The sequence below is a fragment of the Apis mellifera genome, linkage group LG7 (genome assembly GCF_003254395.2).
Source record: "Apis mellifera strain DH4 linkage group LG7, Amel_HAv3.1, whole genome shotgun sequence".
NCBI lineage: Eukaryota > Metazoa > Arthropoda > Insecta > Hymenoptera > Apidae > Apis > Apis mellifera.
The window spans coordinates 2,965,847-2,981,631 of record NC_037644.1 but is presented as its reverse complement, the minus strand read 5'-3'; the positions used below and the strand labels follow the sequence as shown (position 1 = coordinate 2,981,631).

Sequence of the window (15,785 nt, the reverse complement as noted above, 5' to 3'; positions counted from 1 at the left end):
TCGATAACGTAACGAAATAGAAATCCAGTGGTACACACGGATATAATATATTTGTTCAAATTATGACAAGTGATCTGCTGATGACATATCGTCACGAACACGTGATAAGGTAAGAGATATAGGTTTATTTTAAAAAAAAAAAGGAAAAAATTGTTTCCCGACATTTATCCTGCGAAAATTTCTTCATATTTATTCCCCCCGATTATTTCCAAATTATTCAAAAAATTAATTTCTTTTCTTGTATCCATTATTCTCCAGCGCCTACCTCGGCGTTTAATTCTCGAGGAAACGGCGCGAGTCAATTTTTTTTTTCAGCACACGTTTGATCCGTGACTTTCGTACTATATACAAAACCAACAACCTTTATCCTCTCTACACTTTCTCGCCTTTTCCTTTCGCTAATTTTTTCCAATGGAAAAGCAGAATTTATTATGAACGAAGGTCAATTAGATATTACTGAAATCCGGATTATCCGGGACGTGGGAAGGTGCAAATTCCACGGAAGGTTTTGACAGCAAGATGATGGACCGACAAGATACAGAAACGGTTAGGTCCACCTTTTCTTCCCCCTTTTCTATATCCATGAATCTCGCAAGTCGGGACGAAGTAACAAACGAGTTATTCTTCCAGGACACCGAAGAATGTTGCCCGACGCAGAGATATCACGAAGAACGACGGAAACAAGTGGAATCGTATCACGATCTGAAACGTTGTCTAAAATGCAATCAACCACGATCCGAGATACCGCCAGATTTGGTAAGGAGACGCGTGAGAAGAGCGAAAGATCAAGTGCAACACTGTCCTTCTTGTCATTGCCCTCCTGAAACCGTGAAATATTCGATGGGAAGAACAAAGTAACGTTGTTGCGTTCTCTCGCTTAATAATAATAATAATAATAATAATTTTTAATTATTTTCTACAAATATTAGAATTTCTTTTTTTTTCTCTCTCTCTATTTTTTCTTTTTCTTTTACCAGTTGTTCCAAAAATATGGACGCCGTTTTGAACGAGTACGAGAATTTGTTGACGAATCCAACGAGTCAAACGTTCAAGAAGTCGCAGAGCAACACTTTATCGCCGAGGTTGTACGGGGTGTCGGGTTGCAACGGATCAGCGTACGCTCACTATCACTCGCGGAAAAGGCAGCCGAACAGTCATCGACGCCAATCCTGCAGGATCGAGCAGGATCAGGTGCACTCGATCATGAAGAATATATTGCACTCGGGTGAGAACGACAATATATGCTACGAATATCCTAGATCGATGAAGAATAGTTACAAGAAGGAGAGTTATTACATGAGGGACGAGCATCATCAGGTGATTGAAAAATCGAAACGTTTTGAAAAACGTCTTTCCTTCTCGACGATTGACGAACGTGATTTTTTTCTTTTTTATGTAAAACACGAGTTGGGCGACCACGAGGACGCCGACTTGTTGTACACGAGGGGGAGATTGAGATTCAACTTGGCCGGGAAGCACGGGAACAGGAAGAAGATGGATTTGGAGGAAGGAGGGGAGGAAAATCGGAACGTGCAAGGGAAAAAGAAAATCGATCCGCTGCCGAATAAACTTTCCATCTTGAAGGGTTGTGCCTCGCAAACCTCGAAAAATAACGGGGAAGAATTGGCGAGTATTTCTTTCCTTTCATATTATGTTGTTGGTCATTTTCATTATGTCCTTTCAATGGGGGCAATATTTGGAATTATTTCAAGATTTATTCATTGATATCTATTAATTACTGGTCTATTATTAAATGACTAAAAATTCAATTTATTATAATATTTATTGGTGTAATAACCTTTTTTTCACAATTTTTTTTTAGGTTTAATATCAATACCACGACTATCCAGATTCATATTATTGTTGAAACTCAATCTCATCTATTGGATCAATAATTTCTTTAAATAGAATAATTTTTTTAATCTTTATTATTTTAGAAAGATTAATTTCTAAATGAATGATATTATTTAAATCAATCATTTCTTGAAATCCAGATTTAGAAATTCCTTTATTAATTAAAAATTTAAATTTAAAATCTATTCTAAATAAATTTTAATATGGCAGAATAGTGAATTGAATTTAATATTCAATCTTAAAGTAAAACTTTTATTAAAATTAATAACTTAATATTATAAATATTATTTATTAAAATTTCTATATGATTTATATTTACATTTCAACAATCAAATTCATACTATGCTGATAATTTAATTTCATTCCATAATATAGAATAATAATAATTACTATTATAATTTCAATATTAACAGTTTATATTATTTTAGATTTATTTATAAATAAATTCTCAAACTTTAAATTTAATCAATCATCTCTTGAATGATTAAATTTTTATCCATCACTTAATCATTCACATTTAGAAATTCCTTTATTAATTAAAAATTTAAATTTAAAATCTATTCTAAATAAATTTTAATATGGCAAAATAGTGCATTGAATTTAAGCTTCAAATATAAAGTTGATAAACTTTTATTAAAATTAATATTATAAATATTATTTATTAAAATTTCTACATGATTTATATTTACATTTCAACAATCATATAACTTCAATAACTTAATTTCATTCCATAATATAGAATAATAATAATAATCATTATTATAATTTCAACATTAACAGTTCATATTATTTTAGATTTATTTATAAATAAATTTTCAAACTTATTATTATTAAAAAATTATTTAAACAGTAATTCCAATTATTATTCTTTTAATTATTTCTTTTCCTTCACTTTTAAAAATTTTATATTTAATTGAAATGAAATTGTAAATCCATTCTTTTCTATTAAATCTATTGATCATCAATGATATCGATCTTATGAATATTCAGAATTTAATAATAAAAAATGAATTTCGTTCGAAAATATTTCCATTCCAGCCGAAGCATAAAAGTTTGGCAATCGACACGAACGATTACACGAAGGAGGAAGAGTTGCCAAAAGAAGACGAGAACGCGCGACCGATGTGCAAACCGTGCCAGCGATCCACCACTCGGCAAGACTCTCCTTGCAGCCCTGGAAAAGAATCGACCAGCAACACGGAGGAAACGAGGGAGGACAGCTCGTATTGCGAGTTGGCCGTTAAGGACGAGGAGCAAGACATCCCGAATAGGAAGAACACGTACGCAGGAGGGGATTTGAATCCTGATTTTAATCTTCGAGCGACTAAAAGTTACATCATTGGCCTAATCGACCGGGTTCTAAGCAAGAAATTCGCCACTTCGCCGGGCCAGCAAAAGGTTCTTCTTCATCCCGAATGGAATACGAAAATGAATTTAAATTATTGTCACTTTTCTATTTTCTTCGAATTTTCTTCTTATTATTATTATCATCTCCTTTCTTTTTCAGAATACAGAATCGAATCGAGAATTAACGGAGCAAGGATACTCTGTGGAGATAGTACGCGCTCTTCGAGGCGATTGCTACGAATTGTTCACGAAGGACGTGTCGAGCCATCACGAGACACCTGCCGAATGCATAAAGCGTTTGAAAAACCTTCGGTGGCAGCACATGCAGCACATTCAAAACGAGTTTAAGAAACTGTGCGATCTTCAAAAGTTTCTGGACGAGTATTCGCCGAGGGAGTCTCTGCTCGCGTTTCAATCGAACACGGTCGAGCAACGATCCGAGGAGCGACAACCGCAGCAACAGCAACACGAGGAGAAGCAGAATTTAGGGACGTGATTGATCGATATTTTTTTTTTTTTTTTTTTTTTTTTTTCTTCTCTCCTAAGCAAAGATCTTTGGTAAAGGATAACAAATATCATGCTCGAATCTACGCTAGTATTCGACATCTTTTTAACACTTGTTAGCTTGTTACGTTCTTCTATGTATTCTCTTTTTTATCGAATTTTACTCGATCATCGCTTGGAACATCGTGACATTTTATTAGTAATAAAACATACGCGATATAAAGTAAAATAAATATAATATATTTCTCAATATATATATTTATATATATATATATATATATATATATATATATATACATATATCTTCGTCGCCCATCTCTGTGATATTGTTTCTCGGAAAATTTTCTATGTACAAAAAAAAAAAAAAAAAATTAAAATCTCGTGTTGTCAGGTATCTTGACGAAATACGCGACCTTGTCCTCGGCAACCCTGTAATTGTGGATCCATCTGGAGCCCTTCCTCAGGCTACCGTCGATCCCGTCCCTCCAAACGCCGGCAGGCAAGTAGATCTCCCTCTGCCTGCTCCCGGAGTGAAGGATGGGGGCGACGATCAGCTCCTCCCCCACGGAAAACTCGTCGTAGACAACCAGGCAAGCGGGATCGGTCGGGTCTAGCATCCACAAAGGTCGTATGATGGGCAGGCCGGTGTCCAGGGTCTCGTTCGCGTATTTCTTGAGAAGAGGAGTGACCGTTTTCTGTCTGAGGCTCGTCAACCTCTTCGCTATCTCGAGCACGGAATCGTCCGAGTATTTGCTCGGCAGATGGGTGAAACGTATGACGGGGAGGAAGGTGGACAGTTGCAGCCATCTGACGTACAGCTCCTTGTCGGGCAGGCTCACCTCGAAGTCGTTGTCCGGGTTGTTGTCGGACATGGGGAGGGCCACGTCCCCGCCGACCGCGCCCGGCATGATGAACGGGTAACCGAGTATACCGTAGGTGAGAATCGTCGGTATCACGGTCTTGATCGCCTTCCACGAGGAGGAGAACGGGGGAAGGGAGACGAAGACGGGGGCTCGAGGCCTGGAGATCGCCCCCGAGACGCCGATCACGGGAACCGATCCCAATATCGACCTCGTGAACATGGTTTTGTAATGATCCGGGTTGATCAACGGCTGGCCGCATTTGTAGTAGTGGGGCATGTCCTGGGCGGTGCCCAGGTCGAGGTAGAACGAGTCCACGTGGTACTTGGTGATCAAACTTTCCAGCTTGGATTGCAGCCAGGGAAGAGTTTTGTTGTTCGTGATGTCGAGCACGCCTATGCTGTTACTCTGCTTGTACCTGCATCGTTAAAAGCAAATCTTCAATCTTTCCTTGTTGTATAATTTAAAAGAGAAGTGGAACAGAAGAATCTGTTATATAGAAATTATTGGAACACGTAGAATTTTACCTGGTGAGGGCGGGTATTCTCGGGTCGCTGCCTCTCTCGGATATCAACAGTCTGTTGGACACGGCGTCCTTGAAGTTGATCGACTCGGTGGATATGAACGGTTGCACGGTGAACACGATCCTGAACCCTCTACGGTGAATGATATTGATAGTCTCCTCCATGGAGGGGAAGCGTTCCTCGTCAAGGGCGAAGTCGCCGGCGCTCGGTTGCCACTCCTCGCTGAGCAACACGTGGCCTTGGCGCAGGAACGGCAGAGCGATCACGTCCTCGGTGTAGTTGTAAACGGCCGGCTCGCTGGTGGGGGATATCTGCCATACAGGCTCGGTGAGGAGAGAGTGGACGGCGGACAGCTCGTCCGGCTTGAGGCCGTCCCACAACGACTTCTCGGCCATCGACGAGTGCAAATTCTTCATGTTGTCCCCGGCGCATATGGTGTAGTTCAATTGGGGATAAGGGGTTAGGTAATTGATGTAGGCGAACGCGTCGTGTTTGGCCTCGAGGCAAAAGTGATTGGTCCTGTTCGCCCTGATGGAAACGTAGAGCGGCGTCTCCGGGTCGATGAGTATCGTCGCCCCCTTCGAGTTCAAGAAGTATCTCTTCAGCACGTTGCCGAACGGGTGTTTGCCTATGTCGCCCGTGATGAACGGGCTCAGCTCGAGGCGGCCACGCTCCAGGGGGTAGGGCATGTTCTGGACCTGCCCACCACCGTACCAATGGCCCCTCTTCGCCGACCAATCGAAGCAATCTCTCGGGTTGTAATGCGAGCTCAGGCTCTGCCAGGTCACGTGGTAGCAGTGCATGTCCGGGTGTTTGGTGTGGGACAGGTACAAACGGGCCTGTTGAAGCCACTCCAGGCATACCGAGTCCTCCCTCTGGTAATGGGACAGGCAAGGGAACACCCCTGTGTCCGCGGATATCCCCTCCCCCAGTCGAGCGGATATCACCTCCACTCCCGTCCCGCTGTACACGTGCATCACACGTTGATTCTTGTTGAACCTGGAAAATATATATATGATCTCTATTCGAATCGAAAAATCGATGTTGTTATATATACGTACCTAAATTTGTCGAAATAAGCCCGTTGGAGGACGTGTTGGGTGTAATAAATGTGCGCGAATCCAACGAGGAAAACGACGCAGAGGAACAATATCCCGACGAAAGCGCGTAGACTGTAGAAATAATAATTAAATGGATTAGGTGATCGAGTGATTAATTGTAATTGAAAAATACGGTTTACCGATAATCCGCGTTCTGCCTCTTCTTGCTGCTGCGCAGAGCTTGAGGAATGGACAACTGGAGTTTCTCCTTGAGCAAACTGCTGATGCTGTTGACGCTCGTTATGGTCGAGGTAGCGCTCTGCCCGCCGGACAACTCCATCGGGTCGTTGCCCAATTTTTGGCTCATCATCGACGACATCTGTCTGCTCTTCTTTCGAGGGGGAGCTTGCAACGGTACTCTGGAGAGAGAGAGAGAGAGAGAGAGAGAGAGAGAGAGAGAGAGAGAGAGAGAAAAATAAAAAGACTACTAAAACTAGATTCGAATCGAAAAACAAAGCCTTCTTTTTTTTACCTTTGAAGGGACACTGCACTGTCGACGTCGTATCTCGGGATCATTTTTCCTAACGCGAACGAAACCGTGTAAGATTGCTCGAAGATCTCGAAAGAAAAATGTACGAAGAAACTTTTTTGCGAGGGGACGAGGGGAGCGAGGGGTTTAAGGCTCAAAATCTCGCGAGCGAATAATCACTTTATCAACGTCGCCAAGTATGCATCGTAAATTGTATATGGATGGAGAAAACGATGCGCGAAACACGCAACTGCGCGGAAATCTGTTTGCGCGTTTAATGGTCGAATACCGACTGGCTATTATATATGACGATTGGGAAACACGCTCGATCGTATTCGTGTTGCGATAACCCTGAAGCGATATAAAGGTCGAATCCAAAGGCGATCCTCTCGCGGCGAGCGTACGCCAACCAAACGCACGATACTGGTTTCAACTGGTAAAAACGGTGAATTTACGCGTGATCATCGGTATTCGAAACGGGGCGATTCTTCCTTCTTCCTTTTATTTTTCTCCTTTTCGAATTAAATCGTTTAAAAAAATAATCTACACCCGAGGAGAGAAAGGAAGAATTTACGTACGATCGATATTGAAGATTCTCGAAACGAGTATTCCTGCTCTCTCTCTCTCCTTTCGATTCTTTCCTTTAAATTAAATTTAAAAATTATCTCGAAGGGAAAAAAATTTACGCTCGAACATCGAGATATTTGAGATTCGAGTATTCTTTTCGAATTAAATCGTTTAAAAAAATAATCTACACTCGAGGAGAGAAAGGAAGAATTTACGCCCGTACGATCGATATTGAAGATTCTCGAAACGAGTATTCCTGCTCTCTCTCTCTCCTTTCGATTCTTTTCTTTAAATTAAATATTTAAAAATTATCTCGAAGAGAAAAAAATTTACGCTCGAACGTCGAGATATTTGAGATTCGAGTATTCTTTTCGAATTAAATCGTTTAAAAAAATAATCTACACTCGAGGAGAGAAAGGAAGAATTTACGCCCGTACGATCGATATTGAAGATTCTCGAAACGAGTATTCCTGCTCTCTTTCCTTTCGATTCTTTCCTTTAAATTAAATTTAAAAATTATCTCGAAGAGAAAAAAATTTACGCTCTAAAGTTGAGATATTCAAGTATTCTTTGCTTTTCTTTTTTCTTTTTTTTTTTTAATTAAAAATCGTTTAAAAACAATCTCGAAGGATAGGATAGGATTTTAGTCTGTCACTCACTTGGCCAACTCTTCGTCGTTCGCTTCTTCCTCGGTCTCAGAACCGAGAGGACTTCCATTGGGCGTAGAACCGCTGTTGCTGAACGTCACGCTGCTGCTGTCGTCGCTCTCCGATCTCGTAAACTTTGAGGCGGTTCCCTGCGAAAAATTTGACCACTCGTGATCAACGCGATGACGCTCGACGAGGATACGACGAGGATAAAACAGGGAGGACGAGCGATAAGGTACTTTTTTTTTTTTCACCTAGGAACGAGCGACGAACGAGCGCGACGATTGTCCTACAATCGGGAAAGTAGGAGATGTCGCTACGAGCGGCATTCGAGAACTACTCTCACGGAAACGTAGAGCGCAGAGCGAAGGTGCATAGGTTGACGGATGGTAAATATTACGCAATCAGACGCGTGCTTTTACACCGACGAACGAAACGGCTCGGTGTACGTTCTTTTTGTGTAATGTTTCTCGTCGTTTCCAGATTTGATGTAATATTAATAATGGAATTTATACGAATTAACCAAGCTAATTTATATACGAATATTTTTACAATGTGATGTATAATTAGAAATGCACGTTGATACGAAATTAAGTAGAAAAATTAATTCGCGAAATTCTTCTATATCTCGTTAATTTGATTGAAAGTAGCCAGTAGGAAATTGTATAAATATGAGTCATGTGAACATTGTCCCTCGATAGATATTCATATAAATGAACTTTTTTTTCTTCTTATCTTATTCTCTTCAGAATTCGTTTTCCCAATACATGCTTTCAAATAAATTTTATATTCAATATAATAAATATCGTAACGAAAATAAAAAAAAACAAACGATAATTTATCACCGTATTTCCAATTTTATTTCTCCAGCGTTCAATTCAATGTTTTTTTTTTTTTTTCAAGAAAATAAATAGCCACATTTGTTACACGGAAAATTCAACAACATTTTTCAAACGAAATAATTTTCTCTCGAGGGGAAAAATATGATTTTTATCTCGTTTTATTCGTATCTTCGATCTTTAAACGGATAATCGCGACATGTGTCAACGATTACTATTCACGGTAAAAGATACACACGATGTTTGACTTGCAAATGCTAGCCACGTTATACGTTTGCGAATATATCTCGCAGAGAAACAGACGTATCGTGTTTCTTTTTTTTTTTTTATTTTTTTTTTTACTTTCTCACTCACCTTCTGCCTATCGATTCGAAGATCCTCCATCTCGTCTAGATTGGTAGGCATCGAGATGCTGGGTTTACGTATACGCGTGGAGTACAGTGTCGCGGATCTTTCGGGCGCCCTCCCTCCCACACTTTTTTTCTCCTCTGTAATTTTCGTAATCTTGTCCGCGGATGTGACACCCCGTGTGACAAATATATCCTCGTTACGTTCCACCGCATTCGAGGCATCTGGAAAAATTCATCTTATCATATTCGTTCACGATAACAATTATTTTATCGAATCTCAAACGACGATAATCCTTTCGAGGATATAATTAATTTTATCAATTATCGATAAAAAATAAACTTAAGAGGAACAAAGTGGATGAAATCGTTAAATCAAAGAATTTAATACAATTAATCGCTATAATCCGATTTAATTTACGATAATAATAATAATAAGTAGAATTTAATTCTCGATATATTAATTAATCTCGTTTAATCCAATTTAATCGTTCGATCAAAACTGATGATCAAATATTTCGTAATCGTAATCAATCTATCATCGTATTAAACATTGCCAACACTGGAAACGAATAAATATCTCGAAAATCGTTATTTTGTTTTCGATATCGTATATTCCCTTCTCGATTAACCTGTGCAATTTAAAATTAATCCCAAGTGCCTAATCTCGACCGATGATTAACGAAGAATTAACGAAGGGAGAAGGAAAGGAAACTTAGATGCCCGAGAGATGTGCGACTGTCCCGAGGCGAGCAAGGAGGATGGCGAGAAGAAAGTGGAGACGGTGATGCTTTTCAAAAAGTGTCAGAAACCGTACCGCACCACCAAAGACATCGCCAAACCGTCGAGCTACGACACGGCCTCGGACAAAGATCTGTGGACACCCGCCGACTCCTCTCAATCCACCTTCAGATACACGTACGATTCACCCAAAGGATCCCAGCTAACCAGCTCCTTCACCAGCTCTTCCAAAATAGTAAACCTTCTCTCTCTCTCTCTCTCTCGATTTTACATAAAATCTTCTCTCACCAACATCATCGTATCAAATATCACAACAACATCCACCAACTTATCTTTCTCTTTTGTTTCTTTCTCCTTTCCTCCTTTTTTTCCCCCTTCCAAGTACAAATTCGTCACGTCACGAGGCTACGAGTACTTGGGCGAGGGGGAGGAGGAGTGGCGGCCGCCGTTCCCCTACCAGCCGTGCATCGAGGACGAGGAGGTGGAAGAGGTGGAGAGGGTCGACATCGAGTGCACACTGATGATCATCAAGCCGGAGGCGCTAGTGTACAGGGAGGAGATCGAGAGTCGAGTGCGGGAAGAAGGTTTCCAAATTTTTCAAACCCGTTGGCTCCAGCTCACCCCGGAACAGGTGTCCGAATTTTATTCAGATAAATACGGCCAGCTGAACTTCGCATATTTGGTCGCCTATATGGCCTCCGGGCCGATTGTCGTGCACGTGCTCGGCAAGAAGAACGCCATCCACGAGTGGAAATTGCTCATGGGCCCGACCAAGGTGACCTCTGACGTTGAAAAATCGCGCGTGTTGTTTAGTAAATAAACAATTTTTTTACTTTTTCAGGTGGCGGAAGCCCGTTTGTATTATCCGGATAGCATAAGAGCGAGGTACGGGAGAAGAGGGGATGACTTTAAGAACGCAGTTCACGGAAGCGACACTCGGGAATGTGCCGAGAAGGAGATACACTTTTTCTTCCCCGATTGTAAGGATTTATTTTTCTCGAAACAAAAATTGGCTCGATCGAGTTTAAATTTGTTTCTAATATTTCATTCCGGAGAAACTTTTTCATATTTTTATATCGCACAGTCATAGTGGAGCCTCTGTTGAAGGACGAAATGGCGGAGGATTATTTATGGGAAGTGCTCAACCCTGTACTCGTGGAAGCTCTGTCTATGGTAAAAGGGAGAGACTTTTTCAAAATTTTAACTTCAAATTTTAAAATGGGCTCGAGAAAGATTAAGTTTTCTTTTCTAACGAAAGGGTTGATGATTGGCCAATTGTTAAACAACGGTTCGATTTCACAGTGTTGCAAATTGAAACCCGCGGATCCCGTTTTATGGCTGGCCAATTGGCTGATCACGAACAATCCTAACAAACCGAAACTGCCGCTCGAGCTCGCCATGATCCCAACGTGATATTTTATAATTTTTTTCTTCTTTATTGTATCGATAAATTAAATTTTAACATAACATTTACTCACCCGCTGCGGCCGTTTCCTTCCGAGATTCGTCGTAAGAGCGTTGACATGGCGTTCTTCTGTTGATCGATCTTCGCGCCCCGCTCAAAACAGGACTATACCTTGCGAAACGAGAGAGTCACGTGATAATCTCCCGCCACGCGTCGCGACAGTCGCGAGAATAAACATATATATATATATATATACCTCGAAATCACTAAATCTTGCACAACGTTCACAAGTTCCTCGTCCTCGAAATAACCGTGGCCCAACGTTTCGTTCTCTTTGATCGAAGCGCGACGTTTTTCCTCTACATTTCCATCCACCAGGGAATTGCAATTCGTTTGCAACAGTTTTTCCTTCTCGTCCGTCGGATTATAACTGCCGAGATGACTCACGCTCAGCAAGTGAATCGTGCTCGACAAGGACTTATTATCATTCAATTTACGCTTTGCACGATTTATCTCGTTCAATTGCGATCCCCAAGTGGAGCTCCTACGCTCAAAAAAAGAGAAAGAGAAAGAAAGGAAAAATTAGAAAATAATTCCGAGCCTCGTTCTCGATGTATTTTTCGTTCGTATTTGGAAAAATAAATGAAACGAGAAGTAGTTCTCTTCACCTAGGACGATCCTCCTCGAAACGGACTCTCGCAACCGTTCCACCGTCGAAATCATCGCACGTGATTTCCGGCAGCGCGCCTATTAATCCATCGCCGTCCGCGATTCTACGCAGCCCACCGTTTCTCCTCCGCCTTTCGTTCGGCCCTTTCTTTCTTATCGGCTTTTGCGCCGCTTCCGGCGCACCGTGCTGCCCTCCTCCGCCCGATCTTCGAAATCAGATTCAGAGTCGTGTCGTTAAGTTAAGCTTAACGATGGAAAAAGAAAGATAATTGATGAATTTCTTTTATACGACATTAAATTAATTACCACGATATTTGTACACGTTTTTTGACGTGTCTCTTCTAATTTACATACAATTTTGAAAGCTTTTAAAGTTGAATCATTTTGCGCGTCAATTCACACCTGTGTGATCAATTGGACCTTGGAAGAGGAGGATGTCAACCTAGTAGGATATTAATCTACTCTACTATAGTTACACCGTAACGTGTTGCGTAGGCGGCCTCAACAAGGCGCCTCTCTCACATAACAGAAGAAATAAAAAAATATTTTCTTCTCGAGAATTTTCATTTCCACTCAAGAGTCAAATCCTTCGATTCTTTTTTTTGCTCAACTTCGAGGAGAGAGGGACGAGATTTTTTTTTTTTTTACCTGCTGGAAGAGTGCCAAGGATCCACCCAGGTGGAGGAAGAGGGGCCCGTTTCGAAGATTTGACCACTTGTTGTTGGAAAACGGTCGGCGGCGTTGTTGTAGGCAGGTTTGTACCAAGGCGAGGGTATCTTGACCGTTCTACCGGGCGTTGATGGTTCCTGGCCAGTGTTTCCCTCCTCTTGCGGCACCAAGATCGACAGGGAGACGCCTCGTCGTTCTGCCAGGCCGACTGGATCGACACTGGCCACGCTCACGTCCCAGGGATCGACGATGGAGAGCAATACTTTCTGCGCAAAGAGAATAAGGATGGAGAGAATGTGCGTTCCACGGAGGTGGGAGGGGGGAGGGGGGCGATCGGAAGAATAGCATCGCGGGAGTTGGCCAGTTAAAGTTGATTAAAGTCATGCGTGGCACCGCATCGGTTGGATCGCGGTGAAAACGAGGTGGAACGTCTTCTCCAACCAACGATTCAAATTGTGTGGGGGGGAAAAGAAATTGGATTTTCCATTTCTCTCTCCCGTTATTTTTCCAACATTGTACGTTGCTACGATTAATTATCGAAAGCGTCGGAAACGATGTTATATACATATATCCGAATTACATAATGAAAATTGATAATCGTGTTATCAATTTGTTTATATCTCTCTCTTAATTCTCTCCTCCTGGAAAATCTTGAAAAAGATCCCCACGGAGATATATACAAATCCGTGTACATATAAATATACAGATATAGTCGGGTAAACGAATGATTAAAGAACGTTGTATATTGCGATTTACTCTCCTAAATCCCCCATTCCTTAAAAACATCCTCACGGAAGCGTGTATAAGCATATAAGATATAATCGAGGATGGTAAACGAATTAAGTGTAATTAAAGATGTTATATATTAGTGTACGATACGATTTCTATATTTGACACGAGCAAATATAGGAACAATCAAGGAATTTAAACGTTACGTTTATTGCATTCCAACGCGAATATATACATATATTATATATACGTATATTCGCAAACTGTACACGGTCGGTAATGTAGTCGGTAACTATCAAGGGGAGCCATATCTTGTTTACGCTCGACGGAGCAACGAACAGGGTTTTCGAACGAGACGACGATTCGAGCAACTATTCCAAGGAGTGCGTATACAACGGTATTTAAACCGGGCAACGATAAGGAGACGAAAGACTTTTTTTCTTGGATGTTCGTTTGTTATCGTTTATTGTCGATGGAAAACGAACGATTCGTTCGATAAATAAACAAGAGGAGCGTAGTAGAGATCGTAGTTTTACGTACGATAAAAATACAATCGTGTCGACTCTATCGCATCCATGACCCGCGTTACATGGCGGTATCGATACCGATATCTTTTTCGTTTCGATTGGACGAATTCTCGACGAGAGGACACGTTCGCCCGTTTAATCGCGACGTAACGAGGCCGATCACCGAACGAAATGGTAAATATTTTTAGAGTTCAACGAGCGGAATCACCATCACAAAGGCGTGTGTGTTGTATACGATACGTTTCTTTTTTGTTCCCGGCGCGGCCGAGCTATTGTTTCTCCCGCTCTTAACCCAGTATTAAAATCTCGAAGGATATTTTAATTGGTATGCAACAATGAGGAAAAAAATTAGCAACCGGTGATCTCATTCGCGTGGTATTATCACGATTCTTTCGCGTGTGTGCCGATTCATCGCGCGAAATTAAATTTATAATTGTGAAACCGGAGCGATTTTTTTACCGAACGAAATGCTCGAACTCGATCCGATTTTCTCCCCTCCTCCCCTCTCCTCCGTTCATATATATATATATATATATATATATATATATATTTTCTGACGCGTTCTGCCTTCTGTAAATTTAATAAAAATTAAATTTTAAAATGCTGATATTTATTATCCTTGCGTTTAATTTTGGTAAAGTGTAACGTTATCGACATCTTGTCGAAGACAAATTTAATCAGTTTTGTTTCTCCAAACTTAATTTACACAATGATTTTTCCAAAGAAAAATAGAAATTATGTAACTTTTATTTTTTGATAAAAATCAATGGTTTCTCGTGTTTTGGTGACAATACTTGAGTATTTTTCAAGATGAAAATCGGAAAATTGAAGATGGCTCGAAAATTAAAATAAGGGGGGGGGGGATTTTGATATTATTATTATCATTTTAAAAATTGTTTCGTGAACATCTTTTTTAATTTAAAAGAAGAGCGAATTAACTACTTAGCGAGGCTAAGCAAGTTCTTTAGTTTAGAACGATTAAGATAAGAAGAGGCAAACTTCTCGAATAAAAATGATTTACGATAACGTATTTCTATTTTTAATAGATTTCATCGTTTATCAAAAAATAATATTATTCAATCATTCTCGTTACAAAATTGATCAATAAATATATATATATATATTTTTAGATAGAAATATAATAATATAACTCCTCAACCAATATTATTCTTAAATGGATCGAAAAAAGCATAACACGAATAAAATTTAAAACTGGGTGTAAATCAATGTGTCAATTGTTGAATAGTGTCAAAGTTACGTAAGTTACACATTGGTTTGTTCGCACGATTGTAATAACTTGATATAGTTAAAAAAAAAGGAAAATGCACATTTCATAAAATATCACGATTCTCCTTTCTCCCTTCTAAAAAAAAAAACGAAAAAATCCTTTCTTCCTCGCAAATCAAACCGCCAGTTCGAACGATTCTTATCTTAACACCGTCTTAACGCGGTTCCATTATAAAAACCTATTAAAAATCGTTATCGATATCCCATTTCGCTCGAGATACCACCGCCTTCGCTTCAACGAGAAGAAAAGAAAAGAAAAAAAAACTCACCTTCTGACCGTCGACCCTCTTCCGTTTCCTCTTCAACCGCTCCATCGTACGAGGATCCCCCCTTCGAGACCCCTCGAAGATCTCTCTCTCTCCTCGAATTTTATTATTATCGATCCAGAGAGACTTACACTTATTCGAGAGAAAAAAAAAAAAAAAAAAAAAAAAAAAAAACGGAAACACCACTCTCTCAAGAGGAGCGCAGAGCGCCTCCACCTTCGAGGACAGGTGGTTTTAGACTGATCTTCCGTTCCTTATATCGGCAAACCACTTAGCGATATCTTCCGAGACCGCGTTCAATGTATAATATACGGGGTACACGCATACAAGCGCGTACATCGATTTGCAAACGTATCACCAATATATATATATATGTATATATATGTATATACGCGAAAAGGAAAAAAAAAGAAAAAAGAAGGAAAAAAAAAATC

At 40.3% G+C, this 15,785-nt stretch overlaps 3 protein-coding genes across 10 annotated transcripts; 2 read left to right on the top strand and 1 right to left on the bottom strand.

Moving 5' to 3' along the window:
* The first annotated feature begins 17 nt into the window (after positions 1-17).
* Positions 18-4,076, top strand: LOC100578177. 2 transcript variants are annotated; one of them, XM_026441949.1, is made up of 6 exons: positions 18-109; positions 451-546; positions 631-854; positions 978-1,626; positions 2,893-3,252; positions 3,362-4,076. In XM_026441949.1, exons 2-6 carry the CDS (start codon positions 520-522, stop codon positions 3,695-3,697), a joined length of 1,596 nt encoding a protein of 531 aa, XP_026297734.1. In that variant the 5' UTR covers positions 18-109; positions 451-519; the 3' UTR covers positions 3,698-4,076. The 2 variants fall into 2 exon arrangements, with proteins under 2 accessions (XP_026297734.1, XP_026297733.1); XM_026441948.1 differs by lacking the exon at positions 18-109 and having other exon boundaries at positions 193-546; positions 978-1,317; positions 1,408-1,626; positions 2,893-3,683.
* On the bottom strand, positions 3,708-15,585 carry LOC726210 (myogenesis-regulating glycosidase). Of its 4 annotated transcripts, XM_016912973.2 has the most exons (11): positions 15,355-15,585; positions 12,522-12,808; positions 11,873-12,079; positions 11,461-11,748; positions 11,278-11,375; positions 9,066-9,283; positions 7,885-8,021; positions 6,330-6,548; positions 6,151-6,261; positions 5,093-6,088; positions 3,708-4,983 (listed from the first exon to the last, which is right to left on the bottom strand). In XM_016912973.2, the coding sequence occupies exons 1-11, from the start codon at positions 15,397-15,399 to the stop codon at positions 4,077-4,079; spliced, it is 3,513 nt and encodes a 1,170-aa protein (XP_016768462.1). In that variant the 5' UTR covers positions 15,400-15,585; the 3' UTR covers positions 3,708-4,076. The 4 variants fall into 4 exon arrangements, with proteins under 4 accessions (XP_016768462.1, XP_016768463.1, XP_026297732.1 ...); XM_016912974.2 differs by lacking the exon at positions 11,873-12,079 and having other exon boundaries at positions 15,355-15,509; XM_026441947.1 differs by lacking the exons at positions 9,066-9,283; positions 11,278-11,375; positions 11,461-11,748; ... (1 more) ...; positions 12,522-12,808; positions 15,355-15,585 and adding an exon at positions 8,127-8,230.
* On the top strand, positions 7,994-11,272 carry LOC102656548 (nucleoside diphosphate kinase homolog 5). 4 transcript variants are annotated; one of them, XM_026441951.1, is made up of 4 exons: positions 7,994-8,107; positions 9,717-10,574; positions 10,641-10,779; positions 10,884-11,272. In XM_026441951.1, exons 2-4 carry the CDS (start codon positions 9,789-9,791, stop codon positions 11,210-11,212), a joined length of 1,254 nt encoding a protein of 417 aa, XP_026297736.1. In that variant the 5' UTR covers positions 7,994-8,107; positions 9,717-9,788; the 3' UTR covers positions 11,213-11,272. The 4 variants fall into 4 exon arrangements, with proteins under 4 accessions (XP_026297736.1, XP_026297737.1, XP_026297735.1 ...); XM_026441952.1 differs by lacking the exon at positions 7,994-8,107 and having other exon boundaries at positions 9,306-10,574; positions 10,884-10,972; positions 11,102-11,272; XM_026441953.1 differs by lacking the exon at positions 7,994-8,107 and having other exon boundaries at positions 9,309-10,034; positions 10,182-10,574.
* Positions 15,586-15,785: the final 200 nt, after the last annotated feature.